This window comes from Dendrobates tinctorius, unplaced genomic scaffold, assembly GCF_039654945.1.
Source record: "Dendrobates tinctorius isolate UK_male_01 unplaced genomic scaffold, ASM3965494v1 ptg000129l, whole genome shotgun sequence".
NCBI lineage: Eukaryota > Metazoa > Chordata > Amphibia > Anura > Dendrobatidae > Dendrobates > Dendrobates tinctorius.
The window spans coordinates 20,257,091-20,284,155 of NW_027361797.1; the positions used below are offsets into that span (position 1 = coordinate 20,257,091).

Consider the following 27,065-nt stretch of genomic DNA (forward strand, 5'->3'; position numbering starts at 1 on the left):
GGTTCTGGTTCATAGAGTGGAGAAGGCTCTGCATACGCTTGACCTCGTCAGGGCATTGCGTATATATGTGTCTAGGACTGCACCCTTCCGGAAGTCTGATTCCCTTTTCCTTCTTCCGGAAGGTGTTTGCAAAGGTCTGCCGGCTTCCAAAGCTACCCTTGCCAGGTGGATCAAGTACACCATACAAGAGGCTTACCGCCTTACCAATTCTCCTCTTCCGGCCGGTATCACGGCACACTCTACGCGGGCGGTAGGGGACTCCAGGGCCATTCGGCACAACAATTGTGTAAGGCAGCCACTTGGACTAGCCTACACACATTTACAAAACACTACAGAGTTCATACCCAGTCATCAGCGGACACGAGCCTGGGTAGACGGGTTCTGCAGGCGGCAGTGCCCCTAGTTTAGGGACCTGTCAGCACAATATTCGTCCATTGATTCCCACCCAGGGACTGCTATGGGACGTCCCATGGCTCTGTGTCCCCCAATGAGGCCACAGAGTAAAGGAGATTTTTGTGTACTCACCGTAAAATCTCTTTCTCTTAGCCTCTAATTGGGGGACACAGCTCCCACCCTGTTGCCCTTACGGGCCGTTGTTCGGTTCAGTTCTCATATTGTTCTTTGAGCTCGTACATAGTAGCCTTCTTATAGGCATGGTTATGTTGTTTGTTATGTTCCTCCTAATGCTTTTGCACAAAACTGGAGAAGGCTGACGCCGTCCAGGGGTGTATACTGCAGAGGAGGAGCCAAAGTTAATCTTTTTCAGATTATTGCAAAGTGTCGCCTCCTAGTGGACAGCAGCATAACACCCATGGTTCTGTGTCCCCCAATTAGAGGCTAAGAGAAAGAGATTTTACGGTGAGTACACAAAAATCTCCTTTTTCCATTAAACCAAAAAAACGCACACAGCATAGGACATAGAAGCTGCGTGTAATATTTAGGTCTGTTTCCTCCAGTCTGCCATGCATTTCCATGCCTTGTCCACTGACTCGCATGGTAAGTGTGGTAAACATGCTTCTTGCAGGATACTCGGATATTGAAAAGTGTGTTTCAGTACCAAAAATGTATATTGCAGAATAGAAGGTTTCTTCTTTGCTAATACCAGACCGTTATACTTCATGGACATTTGTGGTGAACACTTTGGAAGAATTTCCTGACATATCTATGTATGCTAGGGGCATTCAATCTTTTGCTTAAAAGGGTTGACCAGGTTTGGGATGAATCCTGACAGTGTGCGCACCGAACGCTGTCAGGATTCTCTGATAGTGACTGTGAGACAGTTTGGTCAAGGTGACCGCAAGGATGCGAATTGCACACTTCTTGCCGCATTCCGACTAGACTTGTTTGGTCTCTCTCAGTTCACTTATGTTGACAGAGAACAAGCACGTCTAGTTGACACTTGACTGCAAGTGTTTAAATCTCATACACGCGGTCCATTTCACCAGGAACAGCGGGGAATTCTGTCATTGTGACACGCACACGCGGTCAGGATTCAGAAGTGTGCAGCCACATGGAATGACTCCAGACTTTCATCCCAAGCCTGGACAGCCCCCTTTAAAACAGAATGGTGACATCTTGATATTCGGAGCATTGCCTTTTCTAGCAAGTTTTTCTTTTTCAGCAATCCAAAGCAATCACAAAAAGAACATCGAAAAAGTTCTTCAAAAAAAGTGGACAACGCAGGTATGAAGCCCTTCAACATAAATGTTCAGTAGTCATTATGTGTTTTCTAAGGATACGATGGCGGACCAGCTAACGTCCATCCTTTCAGATGACGACGTGTAATAAAATGGTGGTGAATAAATAGCCTCTTTTGTTGTAGTATAAAACTAATGCAATGCTAGATTCACTTTGCTATTTCGGAGGCTTTTTAACGTATTTGGTTGAAAAGGATTCCGATGTGTACATTAAAGGAGCTGGTTATCAGATTCAGAACTACAGGCAGCCTGAATCGCGAGACTGGCCAAGCGAGAGCCATCTTGTGTAGTATGCTCTTACATGCCGTGGCTGTCTAGTCCGGCATGGTTTCTTGCAGCTTCTCCCTGCCCACTCCAGTTGTCTGACAGGTCTCCTCTCCCTATGTAGACACGAGGGAGAGACCTGTCAATCACCTGGAGAGGCACCAGGAGGTGGAGCCGGGACTCGTCTCATCACCGGCTGTGTTCCCATCCAGATCTTTTCATTTTACTTCCTCTGAAAAGATGTGTGCAGCTAGGCACTGATTCATGGTGCCCGTGGTTTCAAAGTTCCCTTTAAAAGCTCTGTGTTTATTTCTGGCTGCCCTCATCCATACGGTCCTGTTTATAAAGAAAAAATAAAGTATACTGCTCAATCTGTTTCTGTCTTCATTTTAAAGGGTATTTTTCAGTAGGGTTAGCCCTCCTTGCAGTGTCCTTATTAGAAACGGTTAATATCTGTGTATGCTGGAATCTGAGACTGTATCTCTGATTACCAGGTTGCCATGGCAGCCTGATCCACCACAGCTCTCTACGCCATGTAGTGGCCAGTCTCTGGTAGTGCAGCTCAGATAATGAAAGCGGAGAAGCAGCACACGAGGACGCCCGCTGCAGTGTACAGAGCTGTGGTGGGTCTGCCTTTATACACCATTTAGTTCAAGACTCTGATTGTGGCCGTGCCGGGTGTCTCACTCCCCACCTATATGATATTGATGAGTTATTTGAAGGATAGGCTAGCCTTCTCAAAATCCAGGATAACCCATGTAATTATTTGAAGGTCCTGGCCATGTTGGTTTACATTTCTAAAATTACCTGTGTTATGGCTGGGGTTACATAATTTACCCTGGCTTCTTGTATAGTGTGATCACTTTTAGCCATTGTCTGCATGCAGCTGAGGAGCTGGTCACGCAGGTAAATCACATGATTGTCGCCATCTTGAGTGCTATGAGTGGGCGCTTTGCCTGTTTACATTGATCCAGGGGCAGAAGAAGCCACGGTTGGAGATACAGCTGTAGATTATGTAGCTTCTTCGGTTGTATTTCTAAGATATATTTTATTTTTTTTCATATTAGCTATGCAAAAAATTATGGAATCCATCAAGGAGCATAGGAAGAAGGCGCATTCTTCACGTGCAGTAAGGATCCTTTTACTGTTTGTCTTTATTTTTAGAAGTTAATGTTGAAGATATCAGTTTGTGCTCTCCACATGGTCTGTGTATCTGCTTTCATTGTGCTGTATGATAGCCATCATTAATTACTACCATAACAATCCTAGTAATATGCGTTCCTCTATCAACAGAATAAACCGGTGAAAGCAGTAATTGATCTGACGGATGATGAGGGGCAAAAAAGTGATAAAGGTACCATCAACTGATAGCTTTTTTCAGTTCCTCGGGACTGTGAGGCTATGTCTACATCTAAAGACTCCAAAAGTATCTGAAATCCACGAGTATTGGGTTGTCCAATCGACAAAACCTTCCGTGCGGGGTCCTCTGTTCAGGAGGCTCTTTTCTTGACAAGTGTGCAGTGACTACAGAGGACGTCTCTTATAGCCCCCATTCACATTAAATTCGATTCAACCCGCTGATATCCGTGATAGATGATTGTCAGCCAAACTTGTTTTTAGTGGGATTGAACGTCTGATGCGTATAGTGTCTTGACTCTGCCCTATCGCACATGTTGAAATACGAAATGCCTGATCCTACATCCTCTCAGGACAAATGTCACCACATATTCCGCTTTTTTTCTTGAGAATAAATACTGAGCTGAGCATGCACATGTATGAGATCTGGAGCAATCGCTGGAGGCTGATGCCTTCACACCTGCCGCACAGATTCCCCACGCCTCATTGCTGGAGATCACAGCAGGGAGACATTTCTTTAATCGGATTAAAATTTGGTTGTCAAAAACTGAGCACCCTGTAAGGTTTTGAAACCGTTTTCTCCCATTAATACACAGTTAGCGAAACCCATAACATTTCTGCAATTTTTTTTATCAAATCTAACAGGGCTGTGGAGTCGGTAAGCCAAACCTGTGACTCCGACTCCTCAATTTCCCTTACACCGACTCCACGACTCCGACTCCACGACTCCGACTCCCACACATATTGCTTATATTTAAGTGAAAAATTTATTGTAGTACAATGTGAACCTCAGACATTTAATCATTTTTATGATCCAATAATCAAGATATTTAGATAGAACAGAATATATATTGGTGTACTACCCGGTTTTCATTCTTGTTGACACAGATACGATATGGATAGACAGATATGGATAAATGGATGGATAGAGCAGATTTCTAATCTGCTTTTGCTATTGAAAACATTATCTATGAGCTCAAAAACCTTTCAGGTGATGCAGTTTTTTAAAAAGATGATCAGCTTTTGCAGCTGAAAAACGTATCCTCAAAAAACACAGGAAAAACGCTGTGTGTGAATGTAGCCTTAGATCAGGAATATAACAGCCATTTATAGGACATTTCATAACTTTCCCAAACTCCTATGAAAAAATATTCAGCACATCCTGCATTGAATTACTGTACCCAATTTATTATATATTTTAGGAGTCGGTCCATTTTATACCGACTCCACCAAAATGAGCACCGACTCCACGACTCCGACTCCACAGCCCTGAAATCTAACGTAACTTATGCAACATGCCCTCATGTTCCCAATACCGTTTTTCTGATTGTCCTAAAGCGCCACTCCAGCGCTTTTTTATTATTTTACCATAGGATTGGTGCTTCTGATGTAAGTTCCCTGACCCTACTCTTCCACTTGCCTGCCTCCGTCTTCGCCTTTTATCACCGCCTCTCATCGTTTTCTAGCAGTTTGTGACCTTCCGGACCACTCCAGTGTTTTATGGAGCGAGCCGGAGGTCACAACTCAATACAAGTCTGAGAGCCTCGTTCTGGCTGGTGACGTAACGTCTGACATCTAGAGAGTCAGAAGTCGGGGTCACCGCTATCGTTTGCTAAGGATTCCAACCTCCACTAGTAGGCAGGAAATCAGGAAAGGACATGGAATAGGGGTAATCCGGGAATATCTGTTTTAATTGTTTTGTGTGTCTTACATGTTGTTAGTCCTTTTTTGCCTTTTAATTTGGGGTCATCCTATGTTGACTAATATTCACAGATCCTGATCCCCTTTGATCATATTAATTCTAGTAATACTCGCCTGGCAGTTACCAAAATCTTGATGCAAATGGCCCCTGTTAAGTGATGTTGGTACCTGACTTCTATGACCCCCACCACTCCTGGGAAGAATTGTTTTATTACATTTTAGGATTTAGAATTACCTTACTGCCGAGAACTACTAATTTTACATGACTTCTGATATCAAAAACAATAGAACGTTTTCTAGATTTCAGTTAAATAACCAAAGGAGTCCTTGAAATATTTGCCCCAAATTTCTAGAAATATAAACACTTTTTTTTTTTTTTTTTTCCCCCAGACTCCACATTGGTTAACGAACCTTGTGTCCCAAATGGCGATCTGTCAGCATCGGCGCCATCGTCTAAGGAGAGCAATGCTGAGAAAGTTTCTGATAAATCTTCTGTCGAGAAAGGCCCTCCATCGAGTAATCCTAATGAAGCTTCAAGTTCTGAAGTGAATGAAGTCAGACAGTCTACTACCATCCCTGACTCTTCTAAGTCAAAGGTAAGAGACCAGCTAGTTATTAGGACTTTTTTTTTTTTTTTTTTTAATGACTTGCAACTTATAGAAGCACTTGTACAAGTGACCAGCAAATCTGCACATTTTCCTGGGCAGAGCTACGCATCTCCATGGTAATTAATTTAAAACGCACCCCTTATGTAAACTGGGTCTGAAGTCATACTTTAACCCATTTTCTCCCCAATTCATTATTGTCTACCACATACACACATGGTCAAAATTGTTGGTACCCCTTTTTAATGACAGAAAAACCCAAAATGGTCACAGAAATAACTTGAATCTGACAGAAGTAATAATAAATAAAGAAATATTAAAATGACAAATGAAAGTCAGACATTGCTTTTCAACCATGCTTCCACAGATTTAAAAAAAAATAATAAAACTCATGATATAGACCTGGACAGAAATAATGGTACCCTTAATGTAATGTTTTGTTGCACAACCTTTTGAGTCAATCCCTGCAATCAAACGATTCCTGTGACTGTCAATGAGACTTCTTCATCTCTCGACAGGTATTTTGGCCCACTCCTCAAGAGCAAACTGCTCCAGTTGTCTCGTGTTTGCAGGTTGCCTTTTCCAGACGACATGTTTCAGCTCTTTCCAAAGATGCTCAATAGGATTTAGGTCAGGGCTCACAGAAGATCACTTCAGAATAGTCCAATTTTTTCCTCTTAGCCATTCTTGGATGTTTTTAGCTGTGTGTTTTGGGTCATTATTCTGTTGCAAGACCTGCGACTGAGACCAAGCTTTCTGACACCGGGCAGCACATTTCTCTCTAGAATCCCTTGATAGTCTTGAGATTTCGTTGTACTCTGCACAGATTCTACAGTCATGGCCAAAAGTTTAGAGAATGACACAAATATTATATTTTCACATAATCTGCTGCCCTCTGGTTTTTATGTGTGTTTGTCAGATTTTTTTATCACATACAGAAATATAATTGCAATCATATTATGAGTAACAAAAGGTTATATTGACAGTTAGAATGAGTTAATACAGCAAGTCAATATTTGCAGTGTTGACCCTTCTTCTTCAGGACCTCAGCAATTCTCCCTGGCATGCTCTCAATCAACTTCTGGATCAAATCCTGACTGATAGCAGTCCATTCTTGCAAAATCTATGCTTTTATTTTATCTGAATTTGAAGGTTTTTGTTTGTCCACCCGTCTCTTGATGATTGACCACAAGTTCTCAATGGGATTAAGATCTGGGGAGATTCCAGGCCATGGTCCCAAAATCTCTATGGCTGGTTTCACATTAGCGCTTTTTAAGCGCACGCACGGCCGGGGGTAGCTCCGCCCCCGAGCCGGCTCTCTGCCCGGCGTGCCCGCCCCTTGCTTGTAGCGCCGCCTCCTAGCGCACAGCGGCGCCTGCGATCGGCGCACCCCATCTTTAGCATAGGGTGCGCAGATCGTGCGCAGGCCGTGCGCTAGTTGCGCTTTGACCTGCGCTGCGCACTTTTGACAGTGCGCCGTGCGCGCCAAAATCAAACTTTTCGGATTTTGGCGCGCACGGCGCACCGTCAAAAGTGCGCAGCGCAGGTCAAAGCGCAACTAGCGCACGGCCTGCTCACGATCTGCGCACCCTATGCTAAAGATAGGGTGCGCCGATCGCAGGCGCCGCTGTGCGCTAGGAGGCGGCGCTACAAGCAAGGGGCGGGCACGCCGGGCAGAGAGCCGGCTCGGGGGCGGAGCTACCCCCGGCCATGCGTGCGCTTAAAAAGCGCTAATGTGAAACCAGCCTTAGTTTTGTTCCCTGAGCCATTTAGTTAGCACCTTTACTTTATGGCAAGGTGCTCCATCATGTTGAAAAAGGCATTGTTGATCGCCAAACTGCTCTTGGACGGTTGGGAGAAGTTGCTCTTGGAGGACATTCTGGTACCATTCTTTATTCATGGCTGTGTTTTTAGGCAAGACTGAGAGAGAGCCCATTCCCTTGGCTGAGAAGCCACCCCACACATGAATGGTTTCAGGATGCTTGACAGTTGGCATGAGACAAGACTGGTGTTAGCGCTCACCTGGTCTTCTCCGAATAAGCCATTTTCCAGATGTCCCAAACAATCGAAAAGGGGATTCATCAGAGAAAATGACTTTACCCCAGTCCTCAGCAGTCCACTCCCTGTACCTCTTGCAGAATATCAGTCTGTCCATGATGTTTTTTCTGGAGAGAAGTGGCTTCTTTGCTGCCCTCCTTGAGACCAGGCCTTGCTCCAAGAGTATCCGCCTCACAGTGCGTGCAGATGCACTCACACCTGCCTGCTGCCATTCCTGAGCAAGCTCTGCACTGCTGGTAGCCCGATCCCGCAGCTGAAACACTTTTAAGAGACTGTCCTGGCGCTTGCTGGTCTTTCTTGGGAACCTCTCTCCTTGAAGTTTTTGATGATGCGATAGATTGTTGACTGAGGTGCAATTTTTCTAGCTGCGATACTCTTCCCTGTTAGGCCATTTTTGTGCAGTGCATGTTTCTTTAGAGATAACCATGGTTAACAGAAGAGAAACAATGATGCCAAGCACCAGCCTCCTTTTAAAGTGTCCAGTGGTGTCATTCTTACTTAATCATGACAGATTGATCTCCAGCCCTGTCCTCATCAACACCCACACCTGTATTAATGAATCAATCACTAAAACGATGTTAGCTGGTCCTTTTAAGGCAGGGCTGCAATGATGTTGAAATGTGTTTTGGGGGATAAAGTTAATTTTCTAGGCAAATATTGACTTTGCAAGTAATTGCTGTTAAGCTGATCACTCTTTATAACATTCTGGAGTATATGCAAATTGCCATTGGAAAAAATGAAGCAGTAGACTTTGTAAAAATTAATATTTGTGTCATTCTCTAAACTTTTGGCCATGACTGTAGACACCATGTGCCAGATGCAGCAAAGCAGCCCCAGAACATAACAGAAGCTTTGTGGCTTGTCAATATGTAGTTTGGCAAATTCCAGTCTGGCTTTTTTATGACTTTTTTTTTTTTTTCCAACAATTTTTTCCTCCTTAGTCGTCTCCCATGAAGTCCACTTTGGCTCATACAATGACGGATGGTGCGATCTGACACTGTGTTCCTTGAGCTTGAAGTTCACCTTTAACCCCTTTACCACCAAGGGTGGTTTGCACGTTCATGACCAGGCCAATTTTTACAATTCTGTCCACTGTCCCTTTATGAGGTAATCACTCTGGAACGCTTCATGGATCCTGGTGATTCTGACATTTTCTCGTGACATATTGTACTTCATGTTAGTGGTAAAATTTCTCCTTCGCCTCATTGGGGGATAGAGATACTGTGGGTGTATGCTTCTGCCGCTTGGAGGCTGACACTAAGTGAAAAAAAGAGGTTAGCTCCTCCGCCGCCGTATACACCCTCGCCCCTATTGCTGAACACGTCTGTTTTTTTTGCTCCAGATTTTGCCATGAAGATTAGACAGGGGCAACGGATCCTATTGAAGTGTCCGATTTCCCCAAACCAGCAACGGTCGAGCACGTGCGAGTGTCCCTCCACGTATCCTGTCCCGCGACGTGGGACATGATGCTGGACTTAGACCTGACTACCCCTAGGTATTGAAACCATGGGTTGTACAGAGGCACAAGACTAGTCTGTGCGGCCCCCACTGCTCCACCAATGCTTAGACTGCGGTGCTGCAAGTCGGCGGACGGTCCCTCTCCTCACCCCCTGAAGGGGCTAGATGGAGCTAGGGTGCCTGCACTGTCCTATTTTTTTTCAAGGCCCCCTCACATACCTGAGCTGGGAAGCCGAAGAGGATCGTCAGTGAGGAGAGGGCCTGGGAGGGCTCCTGCGAAGATCCGGGGCTGGAGCCCTTAGCCGGCGGATGCCACCGGCCATTCTTGGCTGAACGTGGCTGCAGGCGGAGAACGCTAGTAAGTAGCGCCAGTTTTTGCAGCGCCATGGAAGGTCCGCGCCCCCCGTCGCGGGCAGGGGATAGATTGAGGCCGCGGCTTTATTCAGAGCTAGGCCGCAGCCAGAAGTTCCGCCTCCGGGCCACGTGTCACTTCCGGCAGCCCACCCCCCAGGCCTGAGCGGCGGTGCATAAATTTAGTCCCCGGCTTCGGAGCGCGGCTAGGCTGCAGAGCCGGAAGTACCGCCCCTGAAGCGGTTTATATGCTGGCGGCCCGCCCCACAGCTGGTGGCGCGCGATTTTGGTGTGAAGGCGTCCAGGAACGTGGGGGCACAGGACTGGGGTAAGTGCTGCCCAAGAGGCCACGCTACAGGGAAAACGAGGTGCTACCTTCCCCCCCCCCCCCCCCCCATCCCCAGCAGCGGACAGATAAAGCATGTCCGAAAAAGCAAAGACGCACACATTTTTTACGCTGCATGCATCTCTTGTCGGACTGCGTTTCCACGGGCGCAGAGCTAGCGATTATGCGAAGCCTGCGAGTCCGAACGTGCCCAGGAGCCCTCCACTGTGACCGAGGTCCCAAACCCCCCGGAGTGGGCCCTAGTCTGTGCAGCCCCCACTGCTCCACCAATGCTTAGACTGCGGTGCTGCAAGTCGGCGGACGGTTCCTCTCCTCTCCCCCTGAAGTGGCTAGATGGAGCTAGGGTGCCTGCACCGTCCTATTTTTTTCAAGGCCCCCTCACATACCTGAGCTGGGAAGCCGAAGAGGATCGTCAGTGAGGAGAGGGCCTGGGAGGGCTCCTGCGAAGATCCGGGGCTGGAGCCCTTAGCCGGCGGACTGTCACATAGACTGTCGCAGTCCATGGCATCGCTTACGAGGGCAATCACGTCCCTTCAGGCCCAGATAGGGGCAGGGACAGTGGCTCGCGGGCTTTAGAGGGAACCTCCACCTCACTAGAGCCTTCGGCCTGCAGGGGCCGCTCTCATTCCAGGCAGACCCGGGGGAAGAGAATCCACGCTGTGTTGCCCAGTCCATCCGGTGCTTTGGCATCCGTAAGTTCTGCTTCTCGCTCCACGTCGCCAGTGGTTGATAGCGAGCAGACCTCAGATTTCGACTCAGACAAACCCCTTGACCTGGATGCTCCAGGGTCACGTGAGACAGTGGACAGCCTCATAGAAGCCGTCAATCAGACCGTGGGGATTGAGGATGATCCTGCAGCGGCTACAGGGCATAAGGTGGCGTTTAAGCAAGTGAAGCGGCCGCACAGAATTTTTTCCTCTCACCCTGAGTTTGAGGACATAGTGCAGCGACACAGGGAACGACCAGACAGGCGTTTCTCGGGTCAAAAGGCACTCGAAGCAAGGTATCTATTTGCCCCGGCCCTCTGTAAAAAATGGACAGAATCGCCGATGGTGGATCCACCAGTGTCACGCCTAGCCACTAAAACTCTGTTATCCGTACTTAGTGGTTCCTCTATTAAGGATCGCACGGATCGCCTCATAGAGAGCTTAGCTCGCTCAGTATATGAGGCGTCAGGATCAGCGCGCTCTCCCTCGTTCGCAGCAACTTGGGGAGCCAAGGCCATGATCTCATGGTCAGAATCATTAAACAAGGTCACGCAGGAGCAAGAGCTACCTGCAGAGATATCCGAGATTGCAAGTCAGATTGTGATGGCCAGAGACTATGTAATCAATGCATCTCTGGATGCGGCCAATTGCTCTGCACTTGCTGCCGCTAGCGCAATTTCTATCAGAAGAGCTCTATGGTTAAGGACATGGCGGGTCGATTCTGCGTCCAAGAAGTCCTCGACTTCCCTGCCCTATCAGTGCGGCTGTCTATTTGGGGAGAAGTTAGATCAACTTATCTCCGACTCCACAGGAGGAAAGAGTGGTTTTCTCCCTCAACAAAAGGTCAAACCACCTTTTCTCCACCGTTTTCTGGCCTTTCGCAACCCCGGGTGGACCACAGCGGCCAATTCCACCGCTTCAGGCCGCCCCAACCAGGATAGGGAGCAGCAGGTCTCATATAGAACCAACCCATTGGGGAGAATGCATACTCAGCCCAACGATCGATAGCCAAAGGACTCGAGGCGTTTACCAGACGACACCAGCAAGGTGGGCGGCCGACTACTCTGGTTTCGCCACGTCTGGTACAGTGTCGCAGGCGACGCATGGGTAAAGGAGTTGGTGGCCTCGGGTTACAAAATAGTTTGTCAGAAACCCTCCAAAATGTTTTTTTTTTCTCGTCTTCCCAGGGTGGATACCCAGGCAAGAGCTCTGTTGGGAGCCATCGAATCGCTCCAGCGCAACGGGGTCATTGTTCCCGTGCCAGAGCATGAAAGGGCTCAGGGCTTCTATTCCAACCTATTTGCGGTTCCCAAAAAGGATGGGTCTGTCAGACCTGTTTGGACCTCAAACTTCTGAACAAATTCATCAGGGTCAGACATTTCCGGATGGAGTCTCTCCGTTCAGTCATATCGGCCATGGAGCAGGGAGAATACTTGGCCTCGGTCGACATCCAGGATGCATATTTGCATATTCCCATCTTTCTTCCTCATCAAAGCTTCCTGCGTTTCGCCATCAACGGTCGACATTTTCAGTTCGTGGCGCTACCTTTCGGTTTAGCCACGGCTCCCAGAGTGTTCACAAAGGTTATGGCAGTTGTCATGGCCATATTGCATTCTCGAGGCATAGTCGTCTTGCCTTACTTGGACGGCCTATTGGTCAAGGGCCCCTCAAGACGGGCATGCGAGGGAAATGTCAACATCCCGCTAGATAGTCTTGCCCGCTTAGGGTGGTTGGTCAATGCGAAGAAGTCATCCCTTGTGCCAGCTCAGAGGATTTCCTTCTTAGGAATAGTCTTCGACATTTGCCAAGGGTTGGTGATTCTCCCTCAGGAAAAAGTCTTAGTTACTCACCGGTTAACGGTGTTTTTCGGAGTCCATGACAGCACCACCTGAGAGAGGGGATCCGCCCTTCAGGAACAGGAAACCTACAGATACAAAAGGGCGGCACCTCTCCCACGCATCAGTTGGATTACAGAGCACAAGAGGACCACAATGGTTAATGGCAAAATTTATATACAGTACTTTTACACAACTATTCCTTACCAGTGTACATACAAGAGGAAGAAGTGCACACCCAAATTTAAACTAAAGGGAGGGAATATACGGGTGCTGTCATGGACTCCGAAAAACACCGTTAACCGGTGAGTAACTAAGACTTTATCGGTCGTCCATGACAGCACCACCTGAGAGAATTACAGAGAGTAAAACTATTTAGGGAGGGACTACAGCCTGCAGTACCCTTATACCAAAAGAGAGGTCTGTGGAAGCACCCAAGTCTAGCCTATAATGATTATAAAAGGTGCTCGGAGAGGACCAAGTAGCCGCCTTACATATCTGGTCAATGGAGACTTCTGATCTCTCGGCCCACGAGGACGCCATGGCTCTGGTGGAATGCGCCCTCACTTTTGCAGGTGCCGGTCTGCCCTTTGAGGTGTATGCAATTGAAATAGCCTCTCTAATCCACCTAGCTAGTGTATTTTTTGACACTCTACAGCCTTTCCTGGGACCTTGATGGGAGATAAATAGGGCATCCTCTTTTTTCCAGGGGTCAGTAACCGCTAGATATTCTTTAAGGCATTCTCTAACATCTAAGGTGTGTAATTTCTCTTCCTTCTCATTAGCTGGATTAGGGAGGAAGGATGGAAGGACTATTTCCTGTGTTCTATGAAAGCTAGAAACTACCTTCGGTAAGTACGCCGGGTCAGGTCTGAGTATTACCCTATCGTCCTTAAACTGTAAATAAGGAGGACGCCTAGATAATGCCTGGATGTCGCTTACTCTACGAGCTGAGGTTAGAGCTACCAGGAAGGCTACCTTGAGGGACAGGTTTTTTATAGAGGCTGATGAGATGGGTTCGAATGGAGCTTCTGTCATGGCTGTAAGGACTAGGTTCAGGTCCCATGGCATGAATCTATCCTTCACCACTGGCCTGGATCTACCTGCTGCTTTGATGAATCTACTGATCCAGTAATTACCCGCGATGTTGCAGCTAAAGAGCGCCCCCAGGGCTGAAACTTGTACTTTGAGGGTACTAGTGGAGAGCCCCATTTCTAGACCTTTCTGAAGAAATTCTAAGATTTGATTTATAGGAGCCGAACCCCCAGCGACTACTCTAGAGTTCTTTAGGAATCTCTTCCAAATTCTGACATAGATCTTGGTAGTAGTGATCTTTCTACTTTTAAGTAGAGTGTCAACCAGGTCTGGGGAGAAGTCTTTATCTTTCAGCAGTGCCCGTTCAAACTCCACGCCGTCAGTTGTAGGCCAGCCACCTGAGGATGAAAGACTGGGCCCTGGGATAGGAGATCCGGGATCTCCGGCAGGACCCAAGGATCGGACACTGACATGGTCCTGAGGCATGAGAACCAAGCCCTCCTGGGCCAAAACGGAGCGATCACTATAACTTTCGCTCTGTCTCTCCTGATTTTCCTCACCACTAGAGGTAATTGCGATAGGGGAGGGAAGGCATAGGATAGCCCGAAATCCCACTTTATCAGCAAGGAGTCTACCGCCAGGGGGTCTTCTCTGGGATTTAGTGAGCAAAACTGTCTTACTTTCCTGTTTTCTTTGGTGGCGAAGAGATCTATCTCTGGCAGTCCCCACTTCTGTACAATCAGGTCGAAGATAGAGTTTTTTAGGGACCATTCTCCTTGCCTTAAGAGATTGCGGCTCAGGAAATCTGCCGTGGTGTTTTCTTTCCCCTTTATATGTAGAGCTGTTAATGATAGGAAATGCTGCTCTGCTAGCTGGAACAGCCGTTCTGCTACATTCATCAGGGATTTGGAACGGGTCCCGCCTTGGTGGTTGATATACGCTACGGTGACCAGATTGTCGGAGAACACTCGCACATGATGGCCCTGTAGATACACAAGCAGTTCTTTAGCCGCCAGCTCTACTGCTGTCAATTCTTTCAAGTTGGATGACATCTCTATCTGATGATGCTCCCATAGGCCCTGGACCAGAATTTCCCCCATATGAGCCCCCCAACCGGAAGGGCTAGCATCCGTGGTGATTATGCGGGATATGTCATATTCCCAGGGAACCCCTCTGGATAAATTATTCTCATCTAGCCACCATTCTAGGGACTCCCTTGTGTTTCGGGACAAGGTTAGCTGGCCCTCTAAGTAACCCCCAAGCATTTTTTGATGCCTTAAGACCTCGCCCTGTAGAGTTCTTGAATGAAACTGGGCCCACTGGACCGCCGGGATACAGGAGGAAAGTGAACCTAGAAGGGACATGGCTTTCCTGAGGGACATGGTCGGGTTATTGGAAGCGTTCAGGACCTGATAGTGTAGGCGAACCAGCTTCTCTGGGGGCAGACGGCATTCCTGTTTTACGGAATCTAGGATGAGGCCCAAGAATTGTTGGATTCTCATCGGCTGTAACCGAGATTTTTTAATGTTAAGCAGCCATCCTAACCGTTCTAGGGCAGACCTTGCCCTTTGTAGCTGTTGCAAACAATGGTTAGCCGTTTTCCCTACAATCAAGAAGTCATCTAAGTAGGGAACTACTAAAATGTCTAATTCACGTAGATGGGCCATAACTTCCGCTACTACTTTAGTAAACACACGGGGAGCGACTGCCACCCCAAAGGGAAGGGCCGCATACTGGAAATGTTGAACTGACCCATCTAACTGCACTGCCACTCTGAGAAAACTCTGATGATCTGCATGAATGGGTATATGGTAGTAGGCATCTTTCAAATCTAACACCACCATGAAGCAGTTTTGAAATAGTAATTTTATTGTTGAATTAATTGTTTCCATCTTAAATGGACGTGTGACCAGGAATTCATTGAGGGATTTAAGATTTATTATGGTCCTAAAGGAACTGTCTGGCTTGCGGACCAGGAACAAAGGGGAGTAGAAACCTTTCCCCCTTTCTTCCTCTGGAACTTTAGTTAGGACCTTTTTATGGCAAAGATCCCGAACTTCAGCTTCCAGGGCAGACTGTTCTGAAGAGGATGACCTAAGAGGAGTGACCTTAAAACGATCTTGGGGAACCCGGGAGAATTCTAGTCGTAGGCCCGCAGCTACCACCCCCAGTATCCAGTTGCTATTAGAGATTAATGTCCAGGCCGGGTAGAAGGCAGCTAGTCTCCCCCCTACCGGAGCAACTAGTCATTGGGGCGGCTTTTTAGTGTCCCGTGCTGGACCTTCCTGGCGCCCCCCTCCTCCAAACATGAATCCAGTACCTCTCCTTCTTTTGTCATCCCATCTGCCCTGATCCCTGGACGGCCTCCTACGGAAATATCCTTTCCTGGTAAAGGGGCGTCTAAAAGAGGGGTTCAGCAGACTGGGGAACTTCTTTTTATCGTCCCCGGCCTTCTCTAAAAGTTCATCCAGGACGGGCCCAAACAGGTATTCGCCCTCACAAGGAATGGAACAGAGTCGAGATCTGGCCTGGATGTCTCCTGGCCAGCATTTTAACCAGAGAGCCCTTCGAGCTGCGTTGGATAAACCTGCGGTTCTAGCCGCCATCCTCGCAGAATCTGCTGACGCATCAGCCAGAAAAGCAGCAGCACTTTGGATAACTGGTAAAGCTTTTCGAATGTATGCTCTTGAGGTTCCATCCTTCAATTGGGAATCCAGCTGATCCAGCCAGACCATCAAGGATCTGGCCGTACATGTGGCCGCTACCGCTGGTCTCAAGGCACCCGCTGACATCTCCCATGTTCCTTTCAGAAAAGAATCCGCTTTTTTATCTAGCGGGTCTTTTAGGGAGGCCATGTCATCGAAAGGTATGGAGGACTTTTTGGAGGCTTTGGTCACTGCCGCGTCCAGCTTAGGGGCCTTGTCCCATTTGGTTACCACTGGGTCATCGAACGGGTACCTTCGTTTGAAGGCGGGTGGCAAAGAACCTCTTTTTTCTGGCTTTTTCCATTCTCTATCTATTAGGTTCTGGACTTTATCATTCAGCGGAAAGGATCTGCGCTTTCTGGGATCTAGGCCTCCGAACATCACGTCCTGTGCCGAAAGTTCCGGTTTTGTGTCTGCTACCCCCATGGTGGACCTTACTGCTTTAACTAACTTATCCATCTGGTCTAAGGGAAAGCAGAAACGTCTCGAGTCTTCCTCTGAAGATGATGAAGTGGAGGCCGAGGAATCTGAGGAGATATCGATTCCAGGTGCGGCCGAAGACTCTGAACCCGAGAGGTTAACATCTCTTCCCTTAGAGGAGTCTTTTTTAGATAGGGCCTTCATTTCTGTCCTGATTATCTCCCTCAGGCTTGTGGTGAAGTCTGGTGTTTCTTCCGCCACCTGTATGGACGGGGAAGAGTGTAAGGGCCTGTCAATCTACCCCTAGGGTACCGTCCCCATCCAACCCCTACCGTTTGTCGCACGCAAGGCTGACACAACTTTTTAGGGTGGCCGTCTGGCAAAGGACAATTACAGAGGGCACATTCCCTGTGCTTCTGCTTCCCCGTAGCTTTCCTTGCCTGCGAAAGAACGAAATAAAACACTGCATCAGGGTACATTCATGGAGATCTCTTACCCATGCAGACGAGGCAGGTACCGGGTCACGGAGGGAGGCAGGAGGGTCCTTTAGCCTGGAGGAACTTCTGTGGCTTTGTTCGCCCGTCCGTTTCTTCTTCTGCTGGCCACTCGCATGTAAATTCGCTGTGGCCTGTTTCTCTGGGCGCTCCTGCGCCTCGTCCTGCTGCTCTGTGGGGGCTTCTGTCGAATCCATTGCTGGGCCTTCAGAAGCACCCCAGCAGCGTCACCTCCTGCTTTTAAAGCCTCCCTCAGTGTCCGGGTTAGCAGGGCTCTGGCGCGGCACCTCCCCCCGGGTCCTCCCCCCCCGCGACTCCCCCCCCCCCCCCCCCCACATGCTCCGTCTCCCCCCCCCCCCCCCCCCCGGGGCCGCGGGCCGCCCCAGACCGCCGAGCACCGGCGGCGCATCCCGGAAAGCCGGCCGGCACCCGACTTCGGGTTTCGGCATTCCTGGCCCCGCCCCTTCCGCTGCGTCACTTCCGCCGCGCGATCAAGGCCGCAGGAGCGCGCGGAAAGGAGCCGGCACGGCGCCCCCGGCTCCGGAATGCCCGCCGCCCCCACATGCGCCGACCTGCGCCCGCCGAACAGGCGCGACCACCAGCCCCCGGCAAGAGAGGGAGAGAGAGAGGAGCAAGCGGAGACCGGGTGAATGCAACAGGAGGGGTTCCAGGGGTCATACTTACCTTGTGCCGGCCCTATGGAGACGGCTGTCCACCGGACCCTCTGCTCCGCCTGCTCCAGCCACTGTCGTGGTGACCTACCCGGCCCCACCGTGGCGCATCCAGGGACCCGAGCTTGACCGAGGTAGGAGACCCCCCCGCTACCTGGGTCGGTCAGCCGGCCTGGGAATCCCTCGACGACTCCATGATGGACCATCTGTAGGAAGTCCCGTCCTATAGGAACAGGAAACCAACTGATGCGTGGGAGAGGTGCCGCCCTTTTGTATCTGTAGGTTTCCTGTTCCTGAAGGGCGGATCCCCTCTCTCAGGTGGTGCTGTCATGGACGACCGATAAAGCCCTAGCTCTCCGGCAGGGAGTTTGGACTCTTCGCCAACCAGTCCCTCATACCATTCGTTTCAGGATGAGGATTCTAGGAAGAATGGTGGCAGCAATGGAAGCAATACTGTTCGCCCAGTTCCATTTTCGCCCCCTGCAGCACGCTCTCTTGTCAGCCTGGGACAAGAATCCTTTCACGCTCGATCAGCGGTGCCGACTGTCCGCTCAAGTCAGGCAGTCGCTCGGATGGTGGATAACCAGTTCCTCTCTGACCCAGGGGAAACCCTTCCCCCCAGACCATTGGTTGGTGATAACAACAGACGCCAGTCTCCTCGGCTGGGGAGCGGTGTTTCGCCACCACACGACCCAGGGACGGTGGTCGCCTCAGGAGGCACGCCTCCCGATCAACTTATTGGAGATACGAGCAATTCGGCTGGCTCTGCAGCACTTTCATCACTTATTAGCAGGCTGCCCCGTCCGGATCCAATCGGACAATGCCACGGTGGTGGCTTACACAAATCACCAAGGGGGCACCCGCAGCAGAGCAACCATGCGCGAGGTGGGGCACGGTCTTCAGTGGGCCAAAGCAAACCACTCGGTGATTTCGGCAGTCCACATCCCGGGCGTGGAAAACTGGGCGGAAGACTTTCTCAGCCGACAGTGTCTTGTGTCCGGAGAGTGGTCACTACATCCCGAGGTCTTCCAACAGTTTTGCCAACTGTGGGGAACTCCGGATGTGGACCTGATGGTGTCCAGAGTGAACGCCAAGGTGCCCACATATGTCGCTCGGGCCAGGGACCCACAGGCAATCGCTGTGGATGCGTTAGTTCTGCCATGGAACCAGTTCAGCCTCCCATATCTATTTCCCCCACTGCCACTACTCCCGAGAGTCATCAAAAAGATCAAAACGGAAGGGGTTCTGGCAATTCTACTGGCCCCATCGAGCGTGGTACGCAGATCTAATGCAGCTGCTCGCCGACGTTCCATGGCGACTGCCAGAGCGCCCAGATCTACTTTCTCAAGGGCCGATTTGCCACCCAAACTCAGGGGCCCTGTGTTTGACGGCATGGCCGTTGAATCTTGGATTCTAACCCAGGCAGGGTTTGGGAGCAAGGTGGTCGCTGCAATGGTTAGCGCCCGAAAGCCTGCTTCAGCACGAATTTACCACCACAACTGGAAGGTGTTCTTTGCTTGGTGTCGAGGCCAGAGTGTTTCTCCACTGAGATTCTCGATTCCCAATATCTTGGCCTTTCTCCAGTCCGGCCTAGACTTGGGCTTGGCCTCAAGTTCCCTCAGGAGATAAATATCGGCCTTATCCGTCCTGTTCCAGCACAGAATTGCTACCAATTTGCAGGTTAAGACTTTCATCCCACTTGGTACCTTAACCTGGTCCTAAGTGTTCTGCAGGAAGCTCCATTTGAACCACTTCAGAATGTCTCTTTGAGGAACCTTTCCTGGAAAGTGGTGTTCCTAGTGGCCATCACTTCTATCAGGCGGGTTTCTGAGCTGGCGGCCCTATCCTGCCGAGCTCCGTTCCTCACTTTCCATAAGGATAAGGTGGTGCTCAGACCAGCCCCTCCTTTTCTGCCGAAAGTCGTATCCTCATTTCACATTAATGAGAATGTTGTCTTGCCTTCATTTTGTCCAGCACCGGTGCACCGTGTGGAAAAGGCTCTTCACACGTTAGACCTAGTAAAGAGCCCTCCGGAAGTACGTGTCGAGGATGGCACCCTTTCGTTAGACGGACACGCTGTTCTTGCTCCCCGAAGGGCGCAGGAAGGGACTCGCTGCCTCGAGATCGACCATAGCCAGATGGATTCGTTTGACTATTCAAGAGTCCTACCGCATTAGAGGCACGCCGATTCCAGCAAGGATCAGAGTGCACTCTACTCGGGCAGTGGGCTCCTCTTGGGCGCTCCGGCATCAGGCTTCGACGGACAGGTTTGCAAGGCAGCAACCTGGTCCAGCCTGCACACATTTGCCAAACATTATAATATCCATACTCAGGCCTCGGAGGATGCGAGCCCGGGTAGAAGGATTCTCCAAGCAGCGGGTGGCGCACCTTTAAACAAGAGGTGCATGTAGCTTGGATCGGTGAGTCAATCTCCCACCCAGGGACTGCTTTAGGACGTCCCACAGTATCTGTGTCCCCCAATGAGGCGAAGGAGAAACAGGGATTTTTGTGATAACTCACCGTAAAATCCTTTTCTCCAAGACGCTCATTGGGGGACACAGCACCCACACTATTAGCCAAGTTGGCTTCTATTTTGTTTAATTTATATGCATTTATTTATGTGATATAAGGGTGGTCTTTTTTTCTGGACATGTTGTACCTGTATTAAGGCTGATTTTGTTGTCCTCCTACTGCTTTGGCACCAAACTGATTTCCGCCCGCAATAGGGGCGAGGGTGTATACGGTGGAGGAGGAGCTAACCTTTTTTTCACTTAGTGTCAGCCTCCAAGCTGCAGAAGCATTCACCCACAGTATCTGTGTCCCCCAATGAGTGTCTCGGAGAAAAGGATTTTATGGTGAGTTTATCACAAAAATCCCTGTTTCTTTGATATAACTTGCGTTTATTTGTGAAAAAAAAGACAAAAGTTGGCGAAAATTTTGCAATTTTCCAACTTTGAATTTTCATGTCCTTAACTCACAGAGATATGGCACGCAAAATACTTAATAAGTAACATTTCCCACATGTTTACTTTACATCAGCACAATTTTGGAAGCCAACATATTTTTTGTTAGGAAGTTATAAGGTTTAAAAGTTGACCATTGATTTCTCATTTTTACAACACCATTTTATTTTTACGGACCACATCACATTTGAAGTCACTTTGAGGGGTCTATATGATAGAAAATACCCAAAAGTGACACCATTCTAAAAACTGCACCCCTCAAGGTGCTCAATACCACATTCAAGAAGTTTATTAACCCTTCAGGTGCTTCACAGGAATTTTTTGAATGTTTAAAAAAAGAAAATAAACATTTAACTTTTTTTCACAAAAAAATTACTTCAGATCCATTTTTTTTTATTATTTTACCAAGGATAACAGGAGAAATTGGACCCCAAAAGTTATTGTGCAATTTGTCCTGAGTACGCTGATATTCCATATGTGGGGGGAACCACTGTTTCAGCACATGGCAAAGCACAGAAGGAAAGGCGCGCCGTTTGACATTTTCAACGCAGAATTGGCTGGACGCCATGTCGCGTTTGGAGAGCCCCTGATGTGCCTAAACAGTGGAAAGCCCCCACAAATTACACCATTTTGAAACTAGACCTCCCCAAGGAACTTATCTAGATGTGTGGCGAGAACTTTGAACCCCAATGGCTTCACAGAAGTTTATAACATACAGCCATAAAATTAAAAAATCATATTTTTTTCCACAAAAATGATCTTTTCACCCCCAACTTTTATTTTCCCAAGAGAAACAGGACCCCAAAAGTTATTATGCAATTTGTCCTGAGTACGCTGATATTCCATATGTGAGGGTAAACCACTGTCTGGGCGCATAGCAGAGCTAGGAAGGGAAGGAGCGCTGTTTGACTTTTTCAACGCAAAATTGGCTAGAATTGAGATCGGACGCAATGTCGCATTTGGAGAGCCGCTGATGTGCCTAAACAGTGGAAACCCCCTCACAAGTAACCCCATTTTGGACACTAGACCTCCCAAGGAACTTGAATACAAAAGAGAAAAATTCCAAGACAATAGTGCTTATCCTAATTGAATATAATACTTATAGTAAACTAGTATATACACACCTAATGGACAAATATAGGATGATTCGGAAAACTGAACAAAACAGACTGCGAAAAACCGAACTGATATCCAAAAATATTTTTATTATTAAAAAATATATACAAAAATTGTATATATGTACACATGTATATATAAAAGAAAGGGTGGTAATCCCAATACCCGAATGGAGGAATACCGGGAAACAATATGACATAAATAAATTATAATAAAGTGTCCCCAAATAAAGTAATATACTGCAGTTTAACTAAAATATGTACAACATAGCATAATTAAATCAAATGGTGTAACAACCAATAATGTGTAACAGGTAACAATACCCCAAAAAATATTAAAAATAGAAGATATGGGCATGTATTGTATTGCAAGCTAGTGCTAACATGAAAAAATGTATATAATTATATGAACATACAACTACATGTTACACATTTATATAATATGAACAACGCGATAAGCACCAATGTGCTACAGGCTAGATAGCCCTGCCATATTGCACACACCTAAGTAAAATGCAGATTAATTGGAAAACATTGGAGTATAGAATGCCACAATGCGCTTAAATATAAGGAACTTATCTAGATGTGTAGTGAGCACTTTGAACCCCCAAGCGCTTCACAGAAGTTTATAACGCCCGGGCGTAAAAATAAAAAAATGATATTTTTTCCACAGATATGATCTTTTAGTCCCCATTTTTTTATTTTCCCAAGGGTAACAGGAGAAATTGTACCCCAAAAGTTGTCCAATTTGTCCTGAGTACGCTGATACCCCATATGTGGGAGAAAACTACTGTATGGGCACATGTTGAGGCTCGGAAGGGAAGTAGTGACGGTTTGGAATGCAGATTTTGATGGAATGGTCTGCAGGTGTCATGTCGTCATGTCGCGTTTGGAGAGCCCCTGATGTGCTTACACCATTCCGCGTGTGGTAAAATTGATAAACCAGTTTTATTCTTCAGGTTATTCCGATGACGGCGATAACCTCTTTTATATCATTTTTTATGTTTTGGAGCTTTTATACAATAAAAACAATTTTAGATAAAAAATAATTTTATTCTGCGAGCTATAACTTTTTTATTTTTTCGCTGATGATGCTGTATGGCATGATGACGTTTTCAGCGGTACCATGTTTATTTACATCCGTCTTTTTGATCACGTGTTATTGCACTTTTTGTTCGACTGTATGATGATAAAGGATTGTTTTTTGCCTTTTTTTTTTTTTTTTCTTTCAAGGGGTTAACTAGTGGGACAGTTTTATACTTGGGTCGTTACGGACGCGGCTATACTAAATATGTGTACTTTTGTTGTTTTTTTATGTACATAAAGAAATGAATTTATTGGGGAATATTTTTTTTTTTCTTTAGGAATTTTTTAAAATTATTTTTACACGTTAATATTTTTTTAACTTTATTACATTGTCCCAGGGTGGGACATTACTATATAAAGTCAGATCGCTGATCTGACACTTTGCAGAGCACTGTGTCAGATCAGCGATCTGACAGGCAGTGTAGGAGCCACCTCCTTGCAGGACCCGGAAGCACCCCGTGGCCATCTTGGATTCAGGGACCTGCAGGGAGGAGACCCTCACATCGCGTTGTTCTGAGGGTCTCAGGGAAGAACTTAGGGAGCCCCCCTCCCTGCGCGATGCTTCCCTTAGCCCCCGAAACATCGCGATCATGTTTGATCGCAATGTGCCGGGAGCGGTTCGTGACCGCTCCTGGCACAAAGTGCCAGCTGTGATAATTAGCTGACACCCGGCCGCGATCAGCTGCGCTCCCCCGGCACATGGACGGTATAGTACATCACATATCAGGAAGGGGTTAATCTGTTTAGAAGTTTGTTTGGGCTCTTTTGTTTGTAGTCACAGAAACATCAAGCTGCTTGGAGATGGTCTTATAATTTTTGCCTAACATTTTTGTCTATAATTTTCTTTCTAATCTCCTGAGACAACTCTTTCCTTCGCTTCCTCTGGTCCATTTTGAGTGTGATACACACCATGTCACCAAACAGTACAGTGAGTATCTGTAGCCCTCTATACAGGCCACTCACTGATCCCAAGATTGTAGACACCTGTGAAGCTAATTAGTGTACACACTGTGATGTAGCATGTCTCTTTTGTCACATTATTTTCAGGGTTACCATCATTTCTGTCCAGGCCAATTTCATGAGTTTTTATTTTTAAAACATTTCAGAGGAAGCATGGATGAAAAGCAATGTCTGACTTCTTTTTTTTTTTTTAAGTTGTATTGATTTTTTATTTATTATCACTTTTGTCAGATTCAAGTTATTTATGTGACCTTTGTGGGTTTTTCTGTCATTAAACAAGGCGGACCAACTATTTTAACCACGTGTGTATATGTTAGCAAAAAGTAGGAGAGAAATTGGATAAACATACGACTACTGAATCAGACTACGAAGGATTTGTTTGTAGTCTGTTTCCATGGAGACAACAAACTGCATAAGAGCTGTAGACACAGAAATGTAATGTTTTTAAATAATCTCCATTTAGAAAAAAAAAGTTTAATTTTTAGATGCATTGGAAAATTAAAATATAATGTTATGGTGTATGTCGTATTAAAATGGTGGAGAGCTCCCAACACCCAAATGATCAGATGCCATAGTGCTTGTGTGAGCGCTGCAGCCTTTTCGACTTTTACATTGGTCATGTTTACCTCCTTGCAGACTACTTGGTGGTGGATGGGAGCTGATCATCAGAGCCCCACAGATCTGATAATGATGGCTTATCCTGAGAATATGTTCTAATCCTGGAAAGCCCTTTTAAAAGGAACCTGGCATCAACAGATTGCATATTAAATAGACCCTATTCTCCTGCAGGCAATTGAGTGAGCGCATTCTCTTAAGAGCATGTTACACATAGCGATATCGCTAAAGCTTCACCGATTTTGTGACGCAGCAGCGATCTCGCTACATGTGACACTCACCTCCGACCGGCTCCCCCGCTGGCTATTGCTGATCATGCGAGATCGGCCTGGTCCATTTCTCGTCGTCGGCTTCCTGCTGGCGCCGACGAGCGACTCCATGGATGCGGGCGGAAGACGGTCATCATCGCTGCGTCTGACAGGTGAGTAACGACCGCCGAGCATCGCTGCGTCGCTAGTGAGATCTGCCTGTTTGGCTGCTCACTAGCAACCATTTAACGATGCAGCAGTGATCCTGACCGGGTCATATCATGGTCGGGAACGCTGGTGCATCACTAAATGTAACGGGGCCTTTACAGTCTGAGCTTAGAACGCCTGACCAGTGATCCGTGGTGTATACAGCTCAGCCTCACAAAACCTACTGTGCCTGATCAAGTTCTATCCCGCACGCCAAACCAGAGTACGTTACTCCTGATCTTTAACCTTGGTGAGACTGTGCTATACACCTGTGCTCACTGCGCATGACAAAAGGTCTTCGGAGCCTGGATCCTAAAAGAACATGTGTGGGATTTCAGACACTTCTGCTCTAACACCACCAAATTGAAGGGTAATCACTCAAAATTGAATGGGCATGTTTACAAGGATGAATCTGCATGCTGTACTCCCTGATGCCTTGGAATAACATTATTTTACACAAGTAAGCATGGTTTTATCATGGTTTAACTGTGCCACAGCAACCAGTCAAACAGCTAGATACATAAACAGGGCTGTGGAGTTAGTTGGAGTTGGACCCTTTTTGGTGGAGTCGGTGTCACGGAATTTGAGGAATCTGAGCTGGAGATTTAGCTTACCGACTTCACAGCCCTGGCAGGGCTGTGGAGTCGGAGTTGTGGAGTTGGAGTCACAGCCCATTTTGGTGGAGTCGGTATCATGGAAATTGAGGAGTCGGAGGTTTGGCTTACCAACTCCAAAGCCCTGTAACATAAACATGAACAAAAAAGGTGGTCACATCAGCTCAACATATCTGGTAATTGAATAACTCTTGTAGGGTTCGGTGAACGGAAAAGAATATGGGCCGGTTCCCAGGCAGGAACAATTGTGTAAAGCAGCGTTTCCCAAACTCCAGTCCTCAGGCTCCCAATAGGTCACATGTTTAGGATTATTATAGTTTTGCACAGGTGAGAGAATTCTTGATGCCTTAATGATACTGTACTTCGATCACCTGTGCTATATCAAGGAAATCCTGAAAAAATTACCTTTTGGTGGCCATGAGGACTGAAGTTTAGGAAACGCAGATGTAGAGGAATAGATTTCCATCAGCCGCCAGGAAATATTTATATAGATGCTTACCTACTCGTTTCGAGCACTAAACCTCTTAATCATAACTGTTTTCATAACTCTGATTAAGAGCTTTGTGGTTGAGTCCGCAGCGTTTGATGCGCATACATCTGCATGCGTCCTGCGTACCTATCTTTAACATGGGGTACGCAGGGACATGCGTTTGTATGCTTTCCGGAGCGTTTGCGTTACGGTTGCGTCGTTTCGCAGTATGCGGCGGGGTGCAGCGAACGCATCGTCTTGCAATATTTGTGGCGTCAAATATCCGCAGTCATCCGTGTTCGGATGACGTGCGTACAAAAAACGCATTACTGGCTATGGTAACGCAAGCGTACGAAACGACATGCGTACGCTTTGCGTTTGCGTACGCAAGAACTTACATAAAAGACACGTCCATTGGGCGTGGCTAGTGTAAATTCAAAATTCACCAGGCAATAGCATTTGCCTATCGTCTACAATCACAAACACATGCATGTTGTTTGCATGCGGTTGCTGACAATACGCTGCGGACTCAACCGCAAATGTGACCCTAGCCTATGATGTCAGAGTAATATGCAATTTGCTGATGTCAGGTTCTTTTTTGAGAGTGCAGCATGTGATAAGTGTCGTAGATATTTATCAGTTTAAAAAGCCCTCCCATGAAGATTTGTTTTAATAAAAGTGTGCGTGTAGTGTGTATTTATTTACTCGCCTATATAAGCTCAATATATAAGCTGCCATAAGAGGTGGTGAGTTCTCAGTCAATGAAAGTATTCAAACAGAGGCTGGTCAGACAACTGTCTGAGATGGTTTACTGTATCCTGCATTGAACAGGGGGTTGACATGATGACCCCAGAGGTCCCTTCCAACTATAACATTCTACGATGAAGCGCCATTCTGCTCCTCTTAGTGACGTTGACGCTCTTTATACTGTACAGATCACTCTATGAATGATCCATAGGTCTCTTTTACAGTGTAAGTCTTTGGAGCCTTGTCCTGGCACTCCTTTGACTTACATTGCAAAAGCCAGTTCCCGTGTCACAGAGCACTGCGTGACCAGGAAAGTCTGCAGAGTTGTGATGTGACTG

General features: G+C 47.3%; 1 protein-coding gene across 1 annotated transcript in view; it reads left to right on the forward strand.

Annotated features, from left to right (window-relative positions):
• Window positions 1–27,065, forward strand: part of ATF7IP2 (activating transcription factor 7 interacting protein 2) — a 92,756-nt gene that overhangs the window by 64,718 nt on the left and 973 nt on the right. The window contains exons 7-10 of the mRNA XM_073542835.1: window positions 1,622–1,683; window positions 3,029–3,090; window positions 3,255–3,315; window positions 5,409–5,614. Of these exons, the coding sequence (XP_073398936.1) occupies window positions 1,622–1,683; window positions 3,029–3,090; window positions 3,255–3,315; window positions 5,409–5,614 (391 nt within the window). The remainder of the gene's footprint in view (window positions 1–1,621; window positions 1,684–3,028; window positions 3,091–3,254; window positions 3,316–5,408; window positions 5,615–27,065) is intronic.